The sequence below is a fragment of the Panthera pardus genome, unplaced genomic scaffold (assembly GCF_024362965.1).
Source record: "Panthera pardus isolate Hobbes unplaced genomic scaffold, ASM2436296v1 HiC_scaffold_12, whole genome shotgun sequence".
Taxonomy (NCBI): Eukaryota; Metazoa; Chordata; class Mammalia; order Carnivora; family Felidae; genus Panthera; species Panthera pardus.
Genome location: NW_026526677.1, coordinates 95,365,752 through 95,390,439, shown reverse-complemented (window position 1 = coordinate 95,390,439; position 24,688 = coordinate 95,365,752). Strand labels below are relative to the sequence as shown.

General features: G+C 51.0%; 1 protein-coding gene across 2 annotated transcripts in view; it reads left to right on the top strand.

Moving 5' to 3' along the window:
• Positions 1–11,363: 11,363 nt before the first annotated feature.
• The window catches only part of UBASH3B (ubiquitin associated and SH3 domain containing B), a 139,824-nt gene continuing 126,499 nt past the window's right edge, over positions 11,364–24,688 (top strand). The window contains exon 1 of one of the 2 annotated variants that reach the window (XM_053900356.1): positions 11,364–11,847. In XM_053900356.1, coding sequence (XP_053756331.1) covers positions 11,796–11,847 — 52 coding nt within the window. In that variant the 5' untranslated portion in view covers positions 11,364–11,795. The remainder of the gene's footprint in view (positions 11,848–24,688) is intronic. The other variant, XM_019468844.2, reaches the window with a different exon arrangement.

The window sequence follows — 24,688 nt, the reverse complement described above, 5'->3', positions numbered from 1 at the left end:
GGGAGAAAGAGACGAGAAGGAAGGATATTCCCCAGCAGAGAAAATACCACATACAAAGGCCATATGTCTCTCGATCATCCTGTGTGGGCATGGGCTGGGGATGCCTGTCTCCCTCTAAACGTGGAGTACCTTGAAGCCATCAGTCTCTTGGAACCCAATGTCTAGATAGAGTAGGCATCTAATTACCGTTGAAGGGAAGAAAGAAGGAGGAAGGAAGAACTTTGTCACTTACTTGTTAGTCACTTGACGACTTGGTGTAAAGGTTACTTCGATAGCAGATTTGCTATATCCCCTTTTACTTACAAATCTTCACCAAACAGCCTGGACCCGTAGGTTCCATCAGTCACGGGGTTCATGGAGATACATGATCTATTGACTACAAATCTATTGTCTCTCTAGTTTCAATTATGATTTTAATTGATATTAACCACTTAAGGGTAATTGTAGCAGATCCTAGAGCGAGATTCAGATCTCTGCCGGTTCCAACACTTAGCGGCTATGTGACCTTGGGCAAGTTACAAGACCTCCCTGAGCCGTAATAAGGTGATCGGTCAATTGCCCATATAGATAGATGTCTGCCTGTCAGTGTTGCTGATGGTCTGAAGTAATAATAGGTGAAGTCTTAGCTTAAAGCAAGCACTCAACATGTTTGTTCTTTGTCCTCCAAGGATCATCATGAACAGAGTGTCGGAGGGCAGAGAGGCTGGGGAAGGAGAGTGAAAATTGTCAGAAGCGGGTAAGTCTCTGTATTTATTTATTTATTTATTTATTTATTTATTTATTTATTTTAATATATGAAATTTATTGTCAAATTGGTTTCCATACAACACCCAGTGCTCATCCCAAAAGATGCCCTCTTCAATGCCCGTCACCTCCCCTCCCCTCCCCTCCCTCCCACCCCCCCATCAACCCTCAGTTTGTTCTCAGTTTTTAAGAGTCTCTTATGCTTTGGCTCTCTCCCACTCTGCAGGTAAGTCTCTTTAAACAGCGCTCGGCATGCGCCCTGGGCTTTCTGTATACCAACTCATTTCATTCTCAAGGCAAGCCCTTGAGGTTAGGTTCTGAGAGGTTACGACTCCGTCTCACTTCTTAACTGCATCTGTTCGGTAACTACTCACGCTCAGGGCCCGTGGGGAGGCCCCGGGGAAGCGCTTGCCAGGTAGTATTGGAAATACACCCACCACGGCCGACTTCCAGCTGCCAATGGTCTAACTCCCAAGGATTCGACAACGGGCTGTGCCCAGCTACCGGAGCTGGCCCTGTCACACCCCCTGCCTGTCTTAACTCTCCACGCCACTGTGTGGAGTCCTACCTTTCCTTATGTTCCTCTGAGCATGGTCCCCTGAGAGCCTCGGCATTTGCTGTGCCCTCTGCCTCCAACTCCCTCCGTCCACATCTTCGCTGGGCTGCCTCCTTCCTGTCATTGAGATCTGAGCTGTGAGGTCACCTTCACATAGGTGACCTTCCCTACCACTTGGGCGAAAGTAGCTCCCCACTCAGTCACTCTTTAGAACATCTACTCATTTACTATCCGCCCCCCCCCCCCGCCCCCCGCCCCCTGGAATGTAGGCTCCTTGGGAACCAGGACTTTATCTTGTTTATTTCTGTGTCTTCAGCACATAGTAGATGTTCAGTGGATAATTGTTGAATGAATGAATTTGTTCAAGGTCACATGGCTAATAAGGAAGAAAGTAGAAGTCAAACATAAACCCCATACTCTTGATCTCCCTAACAACATTACCTTATCCTCGAGTGGCTTGTAGAATATCTAGAACACATAATAATTGCACAATGCAGCTACAATGCAAAAAGATCTCTCCTTTTTGTTTTTGTTTTTTTAGTTTATTTATTTATTTTGAGAGAGAGAGAGCACGAGCAGGGGAGGGGCAGAGAGAGGGGGAGAGAGAGAATCCCAAGCAGGCTCTGCACTGTCAGCGCCGACCGGATGTGGGGCTTGAACCCATGAACCAAGAGATCAGGACCTGAGCTGAATGCAAGAGTCGGACGCTTAACCCACTGAGCCACCCAGGCGCCCCTCAGAGAGATCTCTTATCTGCTGCTGGTGGGAATAGAAGTTGGTGTAACTGTGCTAGTGGGCCAGGTTGCAGGACCTAAAGGGGGTCCCACGGGACCCGCCAAGAGGGTCCCTGGCTGCCGGCAGGATAGAGATCAACACAAGCCAGCAGGAGGTGAAAGCAGAGTTTACTGATGGTGCAGAGAGAGCGCAGGTACAGACAGAGCGTCTGGGAGACTCCGAAAGGAAAGGAGGGACTCTCGTCTATGTCTGGAGTCTGGGGGTTTTATCGAGGATGGCAGTCTGGCAGTCTGGTGCACATGTCCTCTCGGGCATCCAGGGGCCGGATAGATCAAAGATGAGGGCCCAGGTGTCATTGCTTGAGCCGGGAGGGGGTCTCGGCATGGAGCTGTGCCGTGCAGGTGGTCTGGAGTACACATACGACAGGTCCTTCTCACCTGGTCCTTCCCCAGATGTTATCTCTTCTAGAGAAATCATTCACTCCTCGTCCCTCACACGGAGCACCTGCACTAATGTGCAATATGACACGTGTGCGGCGTGGGGTGGGGGTGCAGGTCCTAGCAAGACGAGACACAGGAAAAGGAGCAGAAAGCAGAGTCTCGTGGAGACCTTCAGTTTCCCTGTCTCCTACCTCCTCTGGGAAACATCCTGGCGGTAACTTCTAAGTTGAAGATGACCCAGCAATTCTTCTCGGGACATACCCAAGAGTGACCCCCCTACACATCCAGCTGGAGGCATGTAAACGACGTTCATAGTGGCTGAGTCATGAAAGCAAAGGCTCGTAAATAATTCAAACACGAGCGAACAGGAGAGTGGACAATTATACGGCAGTCAAACCAATGAATTACCCGACATTCGCCAGGGCGGCTGAGCCTTAGGCATATGCTACCGAACAAAAGACAGCGCGCTCCAAAAGATTTCAAATGGCGTTATACCTTTTTGTGATATTAAAACATCTAAAACATTTTAAGTATATATTTCCAGGCACACGTATAGGTTCAATGAGGTTAAATGAGAAGGAAAACAAGGAAATGACGAAAAAACACAGGGCAAAGAGCCTGGGGCATGGGCTGGCGGGGGGACGGGCTTGTTGGAAGAAGGAGTGGTCATCTGGTAAGACGGGGGTCATTATCAAGGTCCTAACTTGTGCTTTAGGTGAAGGGTTTGTGGATGATTATTAAACTATTAGAAATGAACTGATAGCCGTTTGCTGCCTCCAGGCGTGATGAGGAAACTGAGGCTCAGAAAGGTTCAGTGACTTGGCCAAGGTCAAACAGCTGGTAAGTGCTGGAGCCGGGACTCCAACCCCGGTCTGTCTGCTACCCGCAGGGAAGAGCTAATTCCCTGCTACCTTCTACTCCACCCCATCCCCAGATCGTATTGCAAACCAAATAAAAATCAAGCCCAAATCCATCTGAAAGCTGGGTTCACCTGACCCGTAACCTCGGCCTAGGAGCCTCAGCCACTTTGCTTCCCTCACTGTTCCCCCTTGCAACTGAGGCACTGTGTGTTTCTTGAGAGCAAGAAACTGAGAGCAAGCGGGACACGGACGGCGTGAATGACCACGGTGAGTCACCTGGTGCTGGCGAGGTCGGTGAGGCGGGCCTGGAAGGCACGGAACCGGATGAGGACCAGTGGAGGCACTAGGAGACCAGGCGGCTTGGCCTCAGGGAAATGCCAGGCCAATCAAACCAACCAGGGCAACTTACCCTGCACCCCCTGCAGCACCAGCTGACTGCCCCGGGGCCTGAAAGCTCGTCCTCCTGAATCTCTTCGGCTGCTGCCAGGAACTGGTGGTCTCCTTGGCCCCTCCCGGGGAGGGGGGCATCAGTCTGCCCTTCAATCCGCAGGGCCTGAGCCCACGTTTCTGCCCGGTACTTCGCTCCTCGGTTGCCAGGTACGGTCTCTTTCTCATTCTCTTTAATAAAGACAGAGGACTGAAAAAAATAAAAACGAACTGATAACAGAGACCAGCTAAATGGCTAAAATTGAGGCATCTGGACCATCGATTGCGATGAATCTAATTCTGCAATCCTAGATTCTCTCTCTCTCTGCCTTTGCCCCTCTTCCCCGGCTGGGATTCTCTAAAAATGAATGAATGAATGAATGAATGAATGAGCGAACGGGGCACAGGGGTGGCTCAGTCTATTAAGTGTCCAACTCTTGATTTAGGCTCAGGTCATGTTCCCAGGGTCATGGGATTGAGCCCCTAGTCAGGCTCCACTCTGAGTGTGGAGTCTGCTTAAGATTTTCTCCAGGGGCGCCTGGGTGGCTCAGTCGGTTAAGAGGCCCACTTTGACTCAGGTCAGGATCTCACGGTTTGTGGGTTCGAGCCCCGCATCAGGCTCTGTGCTGACAGTTCAGAGCCTGGAGCCTGCTTCAGATTCTGTATCTTTCTCCTCTGTCCCTCCCCTGCTCTCTCTCTCTCTCTCTCTCTCTCTCTCAAAAATAAACATTAAAAAAAAAAGATTTCTGTCTCTCTCTGCCCCCTCCCCTGCTCATGGACACACACTCTCTCTCTCAAATAAATAAATAATCCTGCAGACCTAAAAATTGATTAAATGCATTAAATGCAGAAACTACATGTCATGAGAATGGGAAGATGGGTAGAACACAGGGGAAAAAAAACAGTTTCATTAAGGCCTCAACAACATTAAGCTCTCCGCATGTGGCACCTTGCTTGGTACTTTCTTTTCTTTCCTTTCTTTCTTTCTTTCTTTTTAATTTTTTTTTAAACGTTTATTTATTTTTGACACAGAGAGAGAGCATGAACAGGGGAGGGGCAGAGAGAGAGGGAGACACAGAATCGGAAACAGGCTCCAGGCTCTGAGCAGTCAGCACAGAGCCGGACGCGGGGCTCGAACTCACGGACCGCGAGATCATGACCTGAGCCGAAGTCGCCCGCTTAACCGACCGAGCCACCCAGGCGCCCCTCTTTTTTTTTTTTTTTTTTTTTAAGATTTTACTTTTAAGCGATCTCCACACCCAGTGCAGGGCTCAAACCCACAAACTGAGACCAAGAGTCGCATGCCCCACCCACTGAGCCAGCCAGCCAGGCACCCTGGTCCTTCCATCCTCTTGATTCACTTAATTGTCACAAAAACCCTGTGAGGGAAGTGTTGCTGTTTCCATCCTAAAGATGAGGAAAGGGAAGTAAATTAATTTTCCTCCTTTTCCAAGCCTATCACCCTATCCTAGAATGGGACTTGTCCTAAGGTGTAACTAACCCCCTTCTAGGGTGGTTTGGGGAGAGATGGGGCAGGGGGAGGGGGGGGGGCGGGGGGCAGGGGGTTGGCAGGACGTGGTACTTTTAATATCTTCCTTCCCAGAATGAAGATGGAAGAAATCTTGCTGGCCAGGGTGTTACCCTACCTACGGCTTGCCTGGCATAACAAAATTTTCCCTACGTGTATAGGTCACAAGTTATGTATGTTTATATTGTGCTACTAAAAAAACAAAATTCAACTGAGTAAATGTGAAGATCGAATCAGCTTTATTTAACAATTTAGGAACCAGGCAGGAGGCCATCTGGCAAGGAGAGAGGAGCACCCAGGAGCTGGGCAAAATGGAAGGATTTTATAGGGAGAACCGTGATGGGACCCGGGGGTTAATTAGCAAAAGAAAAGAAAAGAAAATTCAAGGCCAGGTCATCTTCCCTTAGGGGGAAGGCAGCGGTCTTAGGCGGATCACCTCACTGGTGCTGATCAGCATATTCCCCCTACTGATTGCTTTAAAATTCCACTCTTGAGAGACACTGAAATTGCTATTGGGTTAGGTATTAAATCTTGGTGGGGTTCGGCAAAAGTGACTCCATTTGAGGCCTGTCGTTTCTACTTAACAGTACGCTAGGGGCTCTGGGTTAAGCCTCTGACTCTGGATTTCGGCTCAGGTCTGTGGGGTCTCATGGTCCGTGGGATCAAGCCCGGCGTCCGGCTCTGCACTGACAGTGTGGAGCCTCTTTGGGATTCTCTCTCTCCCTCTCTCTGCCCCTCTCCCATGAGCTTTCTCGCTCTCTCTCTCTTTCTCTCAAAATAAATCAATAAACATAAAAATATATATTATGCATGAGCTGGAAAAATATATCTAAAGCCATGTACACAGTCCCACAAAGATTCATGAAAATGTCTTTTATAGACTTTTATTGATTGATTGATTTTTTTAAAATGTTTTTATTTCTGAGACAGAGACAGAGCATGAGCAGGGGAGGGGCAGAGAGAGAGGGAGACACAGAATCGGAAGCAGGCTTCAGGCTCTGAGCTTGACTGATTGATTTTTTCAAATGTTTTTATTTATTCCTGAGACAGAGAGAGACAGAGCATGAACGGGGGAGGGTCAGAGAGAGGGAGACACAGAATCGGAAGCAGGCTTCAGGCTCTGAGCTGTCAGCACAGAGCCCGACGCGGGGCTCGAACTCACATACCATGAGATCATGACCTGAGCTGAAGTCGGACGCTCAACCGACTGAGCCACCCAGGCGCCCCCCTTTTATAGAATTTTAAAGCAAACTTACATTTTTACAAATACTCAAAAATTTTATCTTGCAACCTAAGCTCACTGAATTTTTTAATGGTTAAACACTACTTTTCCAAGTATCTTGGTCCATGACTATTGTTTCCACTCTCTTATTTATTTTTGTAAAATGTTATTTCTAAGTACCCCCGTACCCTCGACATGGGGCTCGAACCCACAACTCTGAGATCCCAGTGGCATGTTCTACCGACTCAGCCAGTCAAGTGCCTCCCCACTCTTTTAAATCAAGGGGAAGCTGGGTTTTGGGGGTTTGGTTTTTTTTTTTTTTTTTTTTTTTTTGGCCTCTTACCTAGGTTTTATAGCTATTTAGTTTTATTCTATTTCTTAGAAATAAGATTTCCCCTTTTGCTGCTTTTACAAAAAGGAAGTTGTACGAGAAGAGGGAAAGCCTTTTTTCACAAACCCTGGGGCAGTGACACTTGGGACGAGGCCTTTGCAAGGAGGAAACACGGACCACGGAGTGTCTCCTAGGAGGATTCCAGAAGGGCACGCTGGCAGCTTTGTTCAGAAGTGGGCAAAAATAAAAAATAAGTTAGACACCCCCCTCTCTCTTTCTTCCTTTTGCAGTGGAGGGAGGGATCTTAATTTTTCCAATGCGTGAGAAAAATAGAAGCTTTTCGTCGGTGGGCATGATGTTCCAAATTGTGTTTCTGCCTTAGTTTTTCCTACTGTGTGTATGTATGGCTTTGAAGATTAAACAACCCAGCAGGAATTGTAGAAATACTACCACAGACTTTGCATGTGCCTGAACTAAGTCCTAAGGACAAATATAATACTGTGAAATAGTCACCAATCTCTAAGTCTTTACATCTGTTATTGTGCCTCGGGACAGGGTAGGACCGACAGGACCTATTTATTTATTTATTTATTTAGAGAGCACAGTAGGGCAGGGGCAGGGAGAGAGGGAGAGAGGGAATCCCAAGCAGGCTCCACAGGGTCAGCACAGAGCCCAACGTGGGGCTTGAACTCACGAAACCATGAGATCATGACCTGCACCAAGATCAAGAGTCGGACGCCTTAGCCTACTGAGCCACCCAGGCACCCCGTGACATGACTTTTTTAATTTTAGTTTTTCTTTTCTTTCATTGAGGTGTAATCAACACACAACGCAGGTGTAAATTTAAGGTAAAGAACATATTGGTTTGATACATTTATAATGCAACGTGATTCACATGGTAGCATTCTGTCCCGTCACATAATTAGCATTTCCCCTAGTGGGAAAGTCTGTCTCTCTAACATGCTACTTGTGTGGAACATTCTCCCAGCCCACCCCTCACGGGTGGGTCCCTTCCCAGTAACCTCCTCCCCTTGTAACAATTCCACTCCATGCCTCTGTACTTTGCCGTTTACGGGGAAGTTATGGTCTCTCTGAACTAGACTGGGCATTGAATATCAGCTAGTTTAGTGGTTTTCAAGATGTTTTTTGATCCTCTCAACGATCTTCCCACAGAAAACCTTACATGAAACGCCCGTGATCCAAAGCTGACAAAGTGTACCCACTCTGAGAAGAGGATGTCATGCTTCACCCACACAACCTTCAGTTAATAACCCCAACAACCCCTGTCCCTAAAGGGTCCCTGAGGGTCCCTGGGCAAAGTCCAAGGGATCCCCAACCTAAGCCAACACGCTCATTTGGCAGGTGAGGAAGCTGAAGCCCCGAGACGGGCAGAGAACATATCAAAGTCACAGCCAACACCTCGGCATCCTGATTCCTGGCTCTGGAGCCCTCCCGTCCTCTCCTTTCTTTCCTTACCACACAGTTTCAAAGTCTTCTGGCCAAGAGGAATCCCCTTGAAGTCTGGGGGCTAAAATCATTCCCAGTGATTCAAAAACTGCCTTCAGTTGCCAAAGCAACGTTTCCAACCCTCGGGACTGGAAACAGTCTGCAGTCACTTGACCGTTCCTCAAGGACAGAGAGAAGAAGAAAAAGGCATAAGACGGGCTTCTGAACTTGGGAGTACAGTTAATATAATGATATGGACACATATAAAGCTTCCCCTAGCTTTTCAAAGTTGACACAATCGAAACACGATGCACCCTAATTGCCAGCCCTCTGTCCTGTGCAGACAAATGACATAAGTCCTAAATATAAGGAGCGCTGGAACCGTGCTGAAGAAGGGCGAGGAAACAAGTCTGGGATTTCTGTCAAAGTGCTCCAGGCAAAACAGTTCCCATCTAAGGAGTCTGGTTTTCCATAGTGATTTTTCCAGGCTACCTACAACTAGGTTTATACCCAACATTTCCTCGCACAGTCTGCCTACAGGCAGGAAGCAAGACAATTCAATTTTGCTAGAGAAACAGAGACCCAGCAATTTTGTGCCAGGGGGCATTGGACGAGTCAGAAAGGTAATGCGGTTATTTCAATGGTTGACGTCTCTTCATCACCATAACGATGGCAGTAAGGGGTCGTTTGGACGAGTTTTAAGAGTTCAAATCCTGGCTCTACCATTTATTAGCCATATGACCTTGGACAAGATACTTGACCTCTGTCTGCTTCCACATCTTCATGTGTAAAGTGGCCAGTGATAATATGGCAGTTCCTATTTCAGTGTCTTGTCAAGGGATTAAATGAGTAAGTTGTATATGTAAGAAACGAAGAAGAACACTGGCAGATAGTAAGTTCTCAATACATTTGAGTTATTATTTGTATTGTAATATTTGTATACATTTGTAATATTATATATTATTTGTTTGTTATGCTTCTGGTTTACAAAATGCTTCCACAGACATTATTATCTCTTGACTAGCCTCCAGATCATTTGACTCTCAGCCCAGGTATTTGGAAGAAATTCAGCATATTGGGTAAGGTCCAGCATCCTTTACTGAACCCTCCCCCACCCCCACCACCAGGAGGCTAGTCTACTAGGTATGGTTTTCTCAGCCCAGTCCTGTCTTTTTGCTCCGTGCTCTGAGCAAGTGCTCTGCAAGGCTTTGGGACACTTCCTCTGCTCTGGCAGAAGCTCTCGCCCTGGGAAGTATGAACTCTCCCGCACCCCTTACACAGGCAGAAGGCAGAATTATGCACATTGTTGATGGAGCCCCAGTAGTCTTTATCTCCCCATTTCTAGCACCACTGGACATTCTTTAGAAAAGCAGTTCTGGCCCAAGAGAATTAAGCTGTGTCATTTCCCCTGCTAAAACCTTTAGACGTCTTATAAAGCAGCAGCAAAAAACGGTTTCGCGAGCGCTGGTCACCACCCCCCGTCCTCCCCCCCCCCCCCCCCCCCCCCCCCCCCGCCTCCAGGCAGGGAAAGGAGCTGATATTTTGGGAGAACCCTCATGCATGTAAGGCTAGGTTACTAGGATGCACACAGATAAGGGCAGGGGGCTGTGGAGGGCAGAAGCAATTTATCCAGCCGCCACAGTGGATAAAAGCTTTCATTATGCCCTTACCAGCATTATGATCTTCCTCAACTTTGCTGAGCTGAGTTTTGTCATCTGTAAACTGGGATAACCATTGTACACACCCCATAGGGTCATAAACATTCAAAGAGTCAATTCATTTCTTATGCGTAGCACAATGACTGACATAAAATAGTCCAATAAATGTTAGGTTCATTATTATCGCACAAAAAGAGAGCAGCTAGGGTTTTACTCTGTGCCTTTTCCATGAAATCAAGTGGGGCTCTTGTCCTTGACGGAGGACGACAAGTTTGTCTCCAAATGAAAGAGCTTTAACCCCCAAGCCAAGTTCAGGGTGTGGGGGATGGGGTGGGGTGGGTATGGTTAGGACTCCCACCTTTGGGCGCCTGGGGGGCTCAGTCGCTTAACCGTCTGACTTTTGGCTCAGGTCATGATCTCATGGTTTGTGAGTTGGAGTCCCACATTGGGTGAGCCCTGCTTCTCTCTCTCCCTCTCTCTCTGCCCCTTGTGGGATTCTCTCTCTGTCTGCCACTCGCTCACTTGTGCCCTTTTTCTCTCTCTAAATAAATAAATAAATTTATTTTTAAAGAAGACTCCCACCTTCTTTGAGGTGAGAGTAGATTTATCCAACCTATGATACACATTCACTTACATGTCACCACTGAGCAATGATCAGCTACTCTTTCCTTGAATCCTTTCATTGACAGGGTGCTCATTCCCTAACAAAAACCCACCCATTTCCAGCCTGAACACCTTTTATAATTAGAAAGTGTTCTTTCTCTGTTCCTTCTCCCTCCCCCTCCCCTTCCACTTCCCACTTTCCCTGTCCTTCTCCTTCCTCCTTTCATCTTCCCCTTTCTCTTCTTCTTCCCACTCAGTCCTCTCCTTCTCCCCTCCCAGGCCCGAGAGCCTGAGGTCCCTGAAGTCACTATTTCAGTCCTGGAGAGCACGGTAGGTCTTCAGTGTGGCCACTTGGCCACCTGCTGGGAACTTGGGTCTCCAGTGGCCACGACAATCCTCTGGATTTTGTAGGGTCTTTCGGAAGCAAAACCTTTTATCTGGGCCTACAGGGCTTGGCCTTCTGGTTCATTAATACCATCCATCAGTTGGCCCAATTTCCATTATTAACCCATCTACAACCGCAGGAACCACATGAAAGTTGACACGGCCCGATCTGGTATCTGGAGGCCCAGATGGCTCTATGTGCAAGTCATGGAGAAGACCGGGGCCTGGGGAGCGACTCCCCGGAACCCACGCACACGGGCGGCCCTCTTTGGTTCGAATCCGCCGCCTTGGCCCCACCCGGACGCGGCAGCCCGCGCCCGGCCCGGAGCAGCCCCGGGCGGCGCTGTGGCTTTAAGAGAGGGGCGGGGCCCCGGTGCTGGCAAGGCAGGGCCGGCCCACCGGGCTCCTTTTTCCTTTTTGATCCATTCAAAAATTACTCATTGCAAATTCCCGGACTGCTGGGAGCGGAGAAGGAAGGGGGCGGAGGAGAGAGGGCTGCTGCAGGCGCCGCGCTGGGGGGCACCCAGGGGCCCGAGCAGCTGACGGCTGGTCCGGCCCCAGCAGCCCGCGGGCCGCTCCGGCTCCGGTGGCCTCACCAGGAAGCGTCAGTCTCGACTCTGGGGAAGCTCCGAGCGCCGCCTCCGCCGCCGCCGCCGCCTCCCGCCCGGCGCCGGGTCCCCGAGCCCCCTCCCCTGCTCCCTCCCGGACGCTCGGGCTCGGGCGCCTTCCCCGGCGATGGCTGGCCGCTGAGCCATGGCTCAGTACGGCCACCCCGGCCCGCTCGGCATGGCTGCGAGAGAGGAGCTGTACAGCAAAGTCACCCCGCGGAGGAGCCGCCAGCAGCGCCCGGGCACCATCAAGCATGGATCGGCGCTGGACGTGCTGCTCTCCATGGGCTTCCCCAGAGCCCGCGCGTAAGTGGCGGGGCTCGCGCCCCTCGCGCCCCACGCGGCCGGCCCTCGGCTTCGCTCCGGCTCGCCTCCCCGCGCCTGCCGGACGGGCGGCGCGCTCCCCCGCTGCCCACCACCTGCTGGGGCAGCACGGGCGCGCGGGCGGCCCGGGACTCGGCCCCTCCCGGCGCGGGAGCGGGCGGGGGCGCCTGTTTGCGGCGCCCAAGGTGAGGCACGCCTACGGGGTCGCCTCCCAGGTGCCGTGCCCTGCGGCCGGCCCCCGCGGTGGGATGAGCCCGTCCGTGGCGGGCTCCCCGAGGTCGGCAGCGCCGGGCCCCCGGGGAGGCGGGGCCCCGCCGAGGATCCCATCCCGAACGCTGGGCTGGCTTAGGATCCTCCGGTGGCTGGGAGAAGGCGAAGGCACCGGCGGGGCGGAGGGGCCGGCGCTCTTAACTGCGGTGCCTTCCAGCTCCGGATGTCGCTCTCCGGGTCGGTCTCCCTGCGGAGTAGGAGGAGCGGGGACGTGGGTGTTGCTGCGTGTTCATTGATAGGGAGGATGGAATAGGAAGGAGAAGCGATTCCTCCTGGGGACCCGGGTTCTCGTCAGTGGTGACGGCAGCGCGGAAATCTGTGGGTGCCTGAGAGTAAGGAGGGGAGCTGTCCTCCCTCATCCTTCTTCCCCTTGGAGGGTGGGGTAGGGAAGGGCCGAGGGAGCGCAGGTGGCTGTCCCTGCAGTCCGCCGGGAAGAGGCCCGGCCAGTCGCTTGCACGAGGCGGCAGCAGCAGCAGGGGCCTTAAGCCTGTCAACTAAGACCGTGGGGCTGGAACCCTGCCTAGGAGGAGGCCAAGGCCGGGTGGCCGGGCCAGGCGCCTTCTCCCTTGGTTAATTTCTGGAGGGCAGATTTCTTAGGTGGGGACACAAGGCCTGCCATCCTGTGGAGGCGCTGCTTCTTTGAATGACATCACCTAAACGGGAGAGTTGGGCAAACTTTATCGGAAAGGGCCAAGTTAAGGAAAAAAAAAATTTTCTTCCCCCTTTTCTTCAGTTGGGAAGTCTAGATTACCCTTCCCCAGCCCCTGGGCGGATCTTGCTTCCTCTGTTCTTTACTAACTTGGCTGCAATCTGGTAACCAAAGCAGACCCCTGGTTTTATCGTTCCACCCCGCCCCGCTGGGACTGGTTGGAGTGAGTGGCCTTGGAAACTCAGGAGGCGGACTCAGGTGTTTGCCCGGGGTTGACTTCCAAAGCAGAGGGACTCCGCTTCCCGATGCCAGAGTTACAGGGAGAAAGCGTGGTGGGTTCTGCAGGGCTGCGTCAGGCGTGGATGTTATGTTGCCACTTAGGTCCTTACTATGGGTGATGTGTGTGCCTCCCTCTCCTTAAGCACCGGAGGTAGGGGCTGGAAAATCAGCCGGGCAATGCTGCACAATGAGCGCCGTCTTGGGCATCTGCCTTTCTGGAAGCGAGGCCAGCAGTAAGGACCTAAATTGCTTAATTAAGGCAAGAAATGCTTAACTGCACTCAGACTGTCCTGTTGGCTCTTCAAACCCACTTGCCAGCGGTGTCTTTTCTCCTGCACTGGGTCCAGGAGGCATTGCCCATGTCCTGACAGATGAGGATGATGGTCTAATTGTGGCTGGCCGAATTCCTGAGATCTCCTAATAGCTAGCATTTATTGAGTACTTACTGTGTATTGCTCTAAGCCCTTTAAGTAACCACCTATCCTTCCAGCAACGCGATGAGAAAGGTAATTCGTACGCCTGTTTTGCGCATTCGGAGACAGGTTTACAGAAGTTACGTAACTTGCTTAAAGTCACAACACTAAGCAATAAAGCTGGCCTGCAAACCCGGAGTATGTCTGCTTGACCTCACATCCAGAGCCAGTGTGTAATGCCTTAATGCGGGTAAAACGCTTAGGGCAGTGCCTGGAGCCTAGTGGGTAATTATTAAATGTCAGCTCCTGTATTAGTTTCTGTGGCTGCTATAACAAATAACCACAAATTGGCAGGCTGGAACCAACAGAAATTGATTTTCTCCTAGTTCTGGAGGCGAGAAGCCCTAAATCTGTGTCACTGGCTGCAATCAAAGTATCAGCAGGGCCGTGCCTCCTCTGGAAGGTTCCAGAGGAGAATCCATCCCTTGCCTCACCCAAGCCTTTGTGGCTGCTGGCAGGTTTTGGCTTGTGGGTGCATCACTCTCATCTCTGCCTGCGCGGCCACATCGCCGTTCTTTGTGGCTCGAGTCTCCCTCTGCCCCTTTCCTATAAGGACCTTGTGATTGCTTTTAGGGCCCCTCCAGGTAATTCAGGATAGCCTTCCCATCTCAGGATCCTTAATCACATCCGCAAAAGCTTTTTTTTTTTTAATTTTTTTTTTTTTTTTTTTAATTTTTACCATCAGGCAATGTTTACAGTTCCACGGATGCAGACTTGTCTATCTTTTGGGGAGCTATTCTTCAGCCGATCACAGCTATTATTATTATTATGACTAGCACTGCCTGCCTCTCTTTGCTGAAAGGGGGGCCAAGTGGGTCCTCATGAGGCAGCCTGGGCTGGAAGGAGGTTGGCTTTGCCACTCTGTCTCCCCATCAGATTCCCTGCCTGGGGGGTGGGGTGGGGGCAGAGCCCATGGCTGTCACCTGACCTGGTTTTACTCTCCCTAGGCTGCCAGGCCAAGAAGAAAGAGAGCTGGGGCATCGGGCTTAGCTTCTGAGAAGCCTCTTTCTCGGGCCTTAAGGCTGGAGGCAGCAGCACGATGACATCGCAAGCAGGAGGGAGCAGTGATGGTTTCCTGGGCTCTGGGAGACTTGGCTGTGATGCCTCAGGAAGGGATGAGACCAGTGTCTGGAACGCGGCCCTTTGGAGAGAATGGTGGTGGCCCAGGCCGACAGCTCTGGTTTCCCTGTGGGTGTCCCTGGGTCTGCTGTCTTGCAGCAGCAGAAAGGGACCTTCCACGGAGCTCTGGGTTGGTGGGCAGAGAGCTCAGGCCAGCAAGGCCCAGGTCCTATTCCAGCCTGTGCTGTGGTCTTGGGCAAGTCACTTAACTCCTCAGGGCCTCACTGGCTCCCTCTGGGGGGAACAGGATTCATTAGCGGATGCTTATTAGGTGCCCATAAGGGAGAGGAGTGCTGAGCCAGCAGGGTGACCTCAGGGTATGTTCCTTCTAGCTCATCACTTCCCTGGAGCTGCGCTAGGATTTTTCCATCCCACCCTATTACCTTCGGTCCATCGACACTGCTGTAGAAAGACCTGCCAAATGGAGGATTAAGAAGTAGCGATTTTTCCGGTGTCTGTGCGTGTGTGTGGTGTGTGTGTGTGTGTGTGTGTGTGTGTGTGTGTGTGTGTGTGTGAGAGAGAGAGAGAGAGAGAGAGAGAGCGAGCTGGCACAAGGTAAGGAGGTGTTAGGAAGGCCTCAGGAAGGAAGACTTTAAGGGGCCAGAATGGCCAATCACTTCCTTTTTTTTTCTTTTCCTTTTTCTTTTTCCTTTTCCTTTCTCTGCCTATTAGCTCTTCTAAAAGTTTCTGTTCCAGAAGTTCTAAAAATAAAGGTCCAGCTTGGTCAAGGCTAGAGCAGGTTTAGTGGGAAGGAAAGAGAAGAGCCTGCCGAGCCAAGGAGGAGGGTGCCTAGGGGTCAGGAGAGAAGGGGGGACAGGCGCTCTGATGGGGTTTGTTGCTTTGCTACTTGATTTCATACCATCCCCTCCTGGCCTCTGTGGTTGGTGGGGGGTGGGGAGGGTGGGGCTCTTATCTCTTATCTCTTCTGCAGCTTGAGGCCAACTGTGGGAGCTTCACCAAACCATTGAATTTGAGGAGTCTTTGCTGATCCAACGCTGACCTTTTGTTTTGTTTTAGTTGGGTTTGTTTGAGGCTGCTGGTGGCTAGAAGTCTGTCTCTAGCAAATGACTCTAATGTTTGCTAAGGATGGAAAGATACAGTCTTGCAAAAGGATGGGGTGGGGCGGGGGTGGGGCGGGGTGGGGGGGGGGGCAGGGGATCCAGGGCCCATGTGCGGGTCCGCTTCTGACACAGAAAGCTTTTAGGTTTTCCATTTTCCTCAATATCCCGATCAGCTTCCGGGCACAGCAACACCTAGCCTGTGTAACTCACGGGGCTTTGTGAAGACACAACGTGTCACGGGCAGGAAAGGATCTCGAATTAGTTAAAAATATAATGTGGACGCCAGACAGATAGGATTATGGTATTGTTGTGTTGGGTTGGAAGAAACGGAGGTAAGGTGCTTGCTGGTTGAGGTCTCCAGCGAAGATGGTCATGTGCCGTTAGGTCGACCTTTTTTCCTATGAAGCATATTTGAACGATGCCTAGTTGAATAGCAGGATGGTAGAAGAAGGAACTTTCCTTGGGACGGTAAGCTGCATTCGCTCTGCCTCGCTGCGCAAAGAGAAAACACCCTCAGAGCTGGCTGTGCGTGCAACTGAGAGGCACCTTGCAGAGCCCATGAATTAAAGTATCCAGTTTCTCTGGCCTTCTCTAGCTTACCTGGTGGTTGACCTTAGATCCTCTGAAAGTGCTTGGTTAACTCAGCATCCCTGAGTTGTGGCCACTTCTGGGCAGGGACCCTGGGGAGAGAGAGAAGACAAACCCCGACCCACCTGGGGGTGAAAGGATCTTTCTTATAGGTGGGCGAGGCAAAGAATTCTCGAAGCTACCTGGCTAGACCGCGCGTTCATCCGACACTCCTCTACGTCTGTGTGTTATTTCGCAGTTGAAAAAATTACTCTCACGGGCACCAAATTGCCCTCTTGATTGGCACGGCAGTCTTGTGAGGTAAAGCACATGATTAAAGGCTCGTTTTATTTATTTATTTATTTATTTATTTATTTATTTATTTATGTTAGAGAGAGAGAACAGAGTACGAGCGGGGGAGGGGCAGAGAGAGGGAGACGCAATCCGAAGCAGGCTCCAGGCTCTGAGCTGTCAGCACAGAGCCCGACACGGGGCTCGGACTCAACCACCCTGCGATCAAGAGTCGAACGCTTCACCGACCGAGCCCCTCAGGTGGCCTCAAAGGGAGGGGACTTCGACACGCATTTTTATTTTTAATTTTATTGAGGTAAAATTTATGTACCTGAAATGAAATCTATCGAAGGATTGATCAGCTTTGACATATGAACACCCCCGTGGAATCACCGCCGTAAGACACAGCACTTGCCTGTCACCCCTGAAAGTTCCCTTGCGCCCCTTTGCAGTCAGTTTCTTCTCCACCCTATCCCTGGGGAACTGGTCTGCTTTCTGTCACTGCAGATTAGCTTGCATCTTCTAGACCTGCATGGACACAGAATCCTACAGTGTATATACTCTTATGCCTGCCTGGCTTCTCCCCTTCAGCCTCATATTTTTGAGATTCTTCCATGAATCAGTAGTTCATCTCCTGTTGTCGCTGGTAGGTCTTGAGGCCTTTGAATTTGCTGCTAACGTAATTATAACCCCTTGGGTTCCACTTTCTGTGGAAGTCCCGCGACGCCCTAATAATATTACCTTAGATTTTTCGACCACCTTAGAGATGACCGGGCAGCTTTATATACGTAATCACTCTCAAGTCTCAGACATTGGATGGTTTCATGAGAAAACTGAGGTTCAGGAGATTCAGTGCCACAAAGAGCGAAGAGCACCATGCTTCGGGACTCTGTCCCCTGGTTTTTGTCACCACCTGCCCCCTGCCCTCCGCTGCCTCAAACTCTGGCTGCTTTTCACGCGGTGGGCACTAATTAGTTCTCAGAGCTAAAGGCTTGCCTTTTCAGAGAAGCAATAAACCTAGGGAGTCCTGGGTCCCCTGCCATCTCCACTCTGGCCGGTGACAGTGGTGGTGGAGGTGTCAGCGTCCCCCTGATCCCAGCAGGCACCCGACGCGTGTGTGCTTGTGACAGGGCACCCCTCTACTTGGGCAGCCGGGAACTGGACAGACCCCATCATCATCTGCCTCCTACACCGACGTGTCAACCGTGGCCGTTCAGACAGCCGGGAGACCTGGGGGCCGGCCGTCCAGCGTGCAATGCTTCCGTCTCCTCGTCTGTAAAATGTTGACAATGACATATGTACCTCGAAGGGCTGTTGGAAAGGCTGAGGGTGCCATTCCGTGCCAACAGTCCCGGCGCGTGTGGCATTCAGTGAGCCTTGGGTGCAGACACAGGCGTCACGGCCACTCCAGCGGTGATCTTATCCTGCACGGCTCCTTTGTTGCCCCCGCGTTTCATCTCCTCGCGCCTCACTGAGCCGTGGGCCTAAAGAAGTGAGCCGGGGGTAGAGCCTATGCCATTCCTCGGTACTCGGGTTCTATTCCCCCTGCACCCCTGTCCGTGGAGCGCCCTGAGGGGTGCCAGGCAGAGTAGAAGCAGATCTGGAGCCGAGCCGGTGCTGCCCGAGCTGCTGACTATCATAAATGGCCCGGCTTGGGGATTTGTAGGAGTGCCATATGGTTGGCTTCTGATTCGTCTCAAATGGAATCAGACTGTAGCCCTGGAGAGAGGGGCGGAGAAAAGCTCATTCAAGAACGGTTTCTCTGCACTGTGATGGGCACAGTCCCGGCGGAACTGGGTGGCCTCTGGAGAGCGAGACGCTTGTGGTCCCCACCGGGACCGACAGCTCTTGTCTTCTTCATTGGACGAATTTCCCAGGGGGCACTGGGTGTCACCCAGAGGCTTATGGGAGAACGTTGCTGGAGGGTGGGTGCATGGGTGTGGCAGACCTTCTGTCAGGTGCTCGGGGTCATGTGATAGGAGGGCTCCTGTCTTGTGGGTCCCTCTGGCCAACAGCCCCCCCGTTTCCCTGGCGACTTTGCAGGAGGGTTCCTTGCCACCTACTGTTTATGGGGAGGAGGCCTATTAACGAATGACTCAGACAAACATCCAGAAATCGCCTGAGCTCTTACTATGTGCGCAGCATCCTAGTAAACTCCGCGCGGTTCTCAGGAGGGGAAGATGAATGCCAAATTTCACCACCTGGCCCTCTGAAGTCGGCTGTCAGAGGCAGCCTGGAACTCTCTCTAGCTGACTGCCATCCTCCACAGTGACCCTCCTGTGCATCCTTCTGGGCCCGGGTGATAGTCTGAAGGCTCTGTACTCCGCTCACACGCCACTGGTAGCCCAGTGGTAGCATAAAGCAAACTCAGTTTACCTTTCTGTCAGACCCTGGCTTTGCACTCTTGCTCCGCTGTCATTTTTTGGCCATGTGGCTTCACACCCAGCCTTTTCCTTCTCCGGGCCTCAGACTTGCCACCTGCAAAAGGGGTCGAAGTCAACCACATCTCAGGCGTTCTGGTGACGCGAGGGCGACGCGGACACGTGTCTCTGGACAGCACGAGGATGTTTTCACCGCCTCTTGTGTGCTTGTCTGTTCCAGAGCATTTGGCTTCTCCGTGTCTGTTTTATTTTTTCCGGTGCTTTGCCGTCAAATTCTTCTCGTCTCCCTTCAGAGAAAACGGTTCAGGACTGACAACTGAAATTCTGGAGAGTAAACAAACGGGAAGAAAGAATGATAGGAGGTAATTACAACGAGCGGGGAGGGGGGCGTCATTTAAGTAGTACACAATAGTGTAATTTTCAAATTGGCACATGATGTGCTCTCTTGCAAAAATACAAGGAAAGTGCTGGTTAACTGAGAGAGGAGGTAGGTGCCTGGAGCCCAGCCCCTGGGGGAAACAAATTGCCCACGGGCACCTTTTTAATCAAAGGGGCATCTCCCCTTCCGGAAGTCACCGGCTGTTGGTGTAACAATAGTTCCCGTTGTGTTCGGCTGCCCCAGTGGAAGCGTGAACACTCTTGTACATAAAGCAGCCGTGGCAATGAACCCCGCCAGGGACGAGGGCCGTCGCCACCCACAGCGGGAAGCTGAAAGGAACACCACCAGAGCAGCTCACAGCAGCCCGGAAAATGCCAAGGGGACGCGGACAGCACAGATGGCCAGAGGCAGCCGAACGGTTCAGACTTCTCTTCGGGTTTTGTTGGATAAACCTTCTCTCGGAATCAGGTAGCCGGCTTGTTTAGAATCCCGCTTCCGTGTTGGCTGTGCCCCGTTCCAAAATATTTATAGTGAGCCTTCCCTCTCCAAATGTTCGGTCTCTTATCTCGGGTAGGAAACGCTTACAGGGCAGGGAAGAAATGTGCCTCCAGTGGCTGCTCATGTATCCGGTCTATTTAAACACAGACAAACACACTCAGAACCGTACGGAGCAGCCAGAATTCTGAACCAGTGGTGTCTCGTGCGTCGGACCGTAACCATCCTGTCCTTGAATCGACGGCGGGGACCCGTCATTTCTTTGCTTTCTGCCTAAGCAGATCGCACCCACCCTGGAGAACTAGTTCAATCACAAATACGTCCGGCGTCTCTTCCCTGGCCTGTCCCTTCCCTGCCCTCCCGGCCTCCCTTCTTCTCTCCTCTCTCTTTTCTTTTCTGGTCCCTTCTCCCTCCAGCCTTATTGAACTTTACTCTCTGCGAGGCAAGCAGGGAAGAGAAGGGCGCGATGCCTACTTTACCCGGCCTCTTAACGAATGAAATCCTGAAGAACAAGACAGGGGAAAGGAAAGCCCGGACAAATACCATACGGTTTTACCTATAGGTGGAATCTAAAAAACAAATGAATCAACAAACCAACAAAAGGCAGAAACAGGCCCCCAAATACAGAAGACGAGACTGATGGTTGCCGAAGGTGGGGGAGTGGGCAACACGGGTGAAGGGGAGAGGGAGATCTAGGCGTCCAGGTAGGGAATGAATAAGTCACAGGAATGAAGGGCCCAGCAGCGTAGGGAGTACGTCAGTGGTACCGTAATAGAGTTTTCTGGTGACTGACGGTAGCCACACTTGCCGTGAGCACAGCGTTACATATCGTCTTGCCAAATCACTATGCTGTACACCCGAAATTAATACAACAACATTGTGTGTCGACTCTACTTCAACAAAACTTAAAAACAACAAACAAAAAAACAGCGTAACATTGCAGGTGTTAACCTCCATCAAGTGTTTCGTAATGCCCGTTAAGAAGAATTTTTTTTTTTTTTTAGTTTTTTTTAAATTAAAAAAAAAATGCTTATTTTCTTTTTGAGAGGTGGGGGAGGAGCAGAGAGAGAGGCACAGAGGATCCGAAGCGGGCTTTGTGCCAACAGCGGAGAGCCCGACGCGGGGCTCGAACTCCCGAACCGAGAGATCCTGACCTGAGCCGAAGTCGGAGGCTTGACGGACTGAGCCACCCGGGCGCCCCAGTGCCAATTTTGGTTTTTAAATGTATATGCACTTTATTACGTATTTATGGGCAACTATGATAACCTGTGATAACAGGAGTCGGGAGTACAGAGGATCATTATATATAACCTCTGCCCTCAAGGAACTGGCAGTCTAGTGCGGAAGATAGAAAATTATGATAAAATGTGGTCCATGCGCTGCAAGAGATAGATGCAGTGTGTATGTGAGAGGAGGAGGGTGCTGTAACCAGACAGGAAGCCCTGAGGTAAACTCAAGGTGTGCACAGAATGGCCGCAGCACCCTTCAGTGTGAGAGGGGGGGAGTTTGGGAAGATGAGTAGACCGTTTGAATGATCTCATATTGTACCACAAGGGAAGATAAGATTTTAATTTAAACTTGAGTTTCTTGACTCACTCTGCTCATGACTCTCCCGTCTTCTCCCCCGCTGTCACTATCTAGCGTGGAAAGAGAAGGAGACATTTTGGCCACCAAAAGACACGGCTGGCCCATAGCTGGGCCTGAGTTGAGGTTGGATGTTATTTCCTTCACTCTCCCACTGGCATTTTACTGAGTGCCTCCTGTATGCCAGGAACTTGTGAGGGATGTGACGGTTGTCTCTCTTCTCCAAAAGCTCAGCCTTCCTCGAGAGAGAAAGACGTGGAGACACTAATTGTGATAGAGCAATATGATTAGTGCTGTGGTTGAGATTTGAAATAAGCCCTGCGGGACCACAGAAAAACACAATTAGTGTAACTGAAGAAGGTTTTGAGGAAAGCAGAGGAGGTGATCATTAAGGCAGACCTTAAGTAATGAGTAGAGATTTTTCTGGGCATGAGGAGAGGACGCATTTCAGTCAGAGGGAACAGCTGGACTTCAGAGCAAGGCACCCCGGGGCTGGGATTGGTGGGAAGGAGACAGAGAAGTAGTGAGAGGTGAGGTGGAAAAATGCGCTGGGGCCGGAGGTTGTGGGAAATAAAGTCTTAAAGCGAGAAGGCGGTGGAAAGAATGGAACAGAGCAGAGCAGCACTACACATGGAATCCAGTTTGGAAGGTGCCTGTAATGGTCCCAGTGGACGATTAGTAGGACTCGGACTGAGATTACAAGAGCCAGATTCTAGAGATATTTTTGAAATGGAATCGACAGGATTTATGATCCATTGGATGCGAGGAGGAGGGGCAGCGGAAAGGTAGCCCAAGATTTTGAGCTTGGCAAATCGGAAAGGTGGAAACATTACCAACCAACTTAGGACACACAGAAGGTTGGGTGACCCAGAGGATGCGATGATGTACTCTGGGACACGTTAGAGGTGCTGTGAACACATAGATCAGGAAAGAGGGATCTGGAGCTCCGAGGGGAGGTCGGGCTGGGAACTGATGGGAGCAGGAGGCAGGTGTAAAGAACAGGCAGAGAGCAAAGAAAAGGAAAGGAGCCAACCCCCAAGGATAGAATTGTGGGGACGAGCTGGTGGGTAGGGAAGAAAGAAGGTGAAGGAGGCTAAGAGGAATGGTTCAAGAGGCAGGAAAAGAACGAAATGACAGGCGTCCTGGAAGAGGACAGGGGAGAAGAGAATTTCATGAAAAAGATCGAGGTCCACAAAATCTTCCATTCCCTCTGCACTTCCAAAGTGAGTGAAGTTGTTGGTTGTGGAGGAGGTGTTCCCAGACGAAGATTCCAAAGCCTCTCTGTGGGGTTTCTGGCAATCCTCTCCAGCGTCCCCAGACTTCCTGAGGATCAGACCCCTGGGATGCCGCCCTGCTCTCTGAGAACTCTTTCCTCGGACGGCTGGAGTCTTCTTTCTGGAATTGAGGCCGCTGACTGGGATCTAACCGTGAATGGACAGGTGATCTGGAATCTCTGATGTAAGAATCATCTCCCCTTTGGATTCCCTCACCACTAGAGATTTCACCTGCTCCCCCATCCATATCTCAGAACCCTGCCTCCACCCATCCATATCGGAACTCACCTGTCCTCACTGGAAACCAGGCCAAGGTCACCTGATTCTCCTTGCTGGAGTGACCCTTGATTCATTTCAGTCTTTCCCGGTGGTTACTGCCTGCCCGCCAATGCCCTAAGGACTGTGGCTAAAGCAGTGAGAAACCTTCTCAGTTCCTCCTCTCTTTGGTCTCCGGATGGTGAAATCTCAGCCTGCCATGCGCTCAGCTCATTTTCTGTAATTTCCTCTCTCCAGTAAGCACCTGTTACTACCATCTCTGCATCAGAAATAGCTCTTCAAGGAAGGCTGGGGATCTGTGCTCCGTCTGTAAGACATCAAGACTCATGAGGTGGCTGGTGGTCAGGGACTGGAGCAGCCTCCGTGTCCCCAAGAGAAGGTGTTGTCCAGTCTCCTAAGTCATGGCAAGCTGGTTCGCACACATGGGTCTGCCTGCCCTCCCCTACAACCCGGAGACGAGCGGGGATGTGTGGCCCCTGAACGGGTGACGGCTTTATTGGGTGCTCAGGAAGGAAATGCTGGAGGAAAGAAGAGGGAGAGGGAACCAAGAGAAGATCTTGAAATGGGGGCACCTGAATCAAGGTTGGAGAGAGTGCTTTTACTCCAAAGAAAAGGAAGTTATAGTTTACATAGTAGGTTTTACGTTGAATTTCTCAGAGTCGGTAGGCATGGGCGACGTAGAGAACAGAATATATAGTTTTAAGTTTCGGTGGTTTGGCGAGCGGTGGTTCTTCGTGGGTCGCCAAAGAATGTGAAAATGAACAGCGTCGTGAACACGATACTTTGTGAAAGCTACAGATAACAGAAGGTGTAGGTAGACACAGGTGTTCAAGAGACGTTCGTTAGTTTTGACCTCCCAGACTGTGCCTAGTATTTAACCGCGTGATGGTAATCTCTTGTTCCTGGCTGGAGAGTCCCGTATGATGGATGGTATGGTTTGCTTTGAGGCGAAGAAGTTCAATGTGTAGTGAGAATTGCCGGTGAACCTTCTCCAGCCCCACTTCCTCTTTTTACGTAAAAGTAAAATGAGACAAACAAATGAAGTGACTTTTTCAAGACCAACAGCTGGTCTATGACAGAAGTGGACCTTAGGCCTCCTGACTCCCAGGCCAGAACAGTTTCTTTTTTATATACATCAGGCGACTTCCCTGAGTCCAGGCTCTGCCGCCAAGAGGGAGATTTCTAACAAGGCTTTTCGCCTCCATTTCCTGGAGGAATGGACTGGGCTAGTCCCTTGATCAACCCTTTCATACAGGTTCTCTGCCCTTTCTTTCCCTTTGCTCCCCTCCTTCTGCCTGCCATGTGCTTACATCTCAGCCTCTGGAAGAGGGAGCTAATTTGGCCAGTTGGAATGGTCACCTCTAGGACCCTTAGGTGTCTCGGCCACCCATCCTGGAAGGTAAGAACAAATACTGCCTTCTGCTCTGGGGGGAAGGAAGGCCGGCTTTAGAGACAAAAAGACTAGCTTCAGATTCTGGATCTGTCACTTTCTGAAGATGCGTGTTTACTTTTTTAATTTTTTTTTTTTAACATTTATTCATTTTTGAGAGACAGAGTGTGAGTGGGGAAGGGGCAGAGAGCGAGGGAGACACAGAATCCCAAGCAGGCTCCAGGCTCCGAGCTGTCAGCACAGAGCTCACCGCGGGGCTCGAACTCATGGACTGTGAGATCGTGACCTGAGCTGAAGTCGGACACTTAGCAGACTGAGCCACCCAGGTGTCCCTG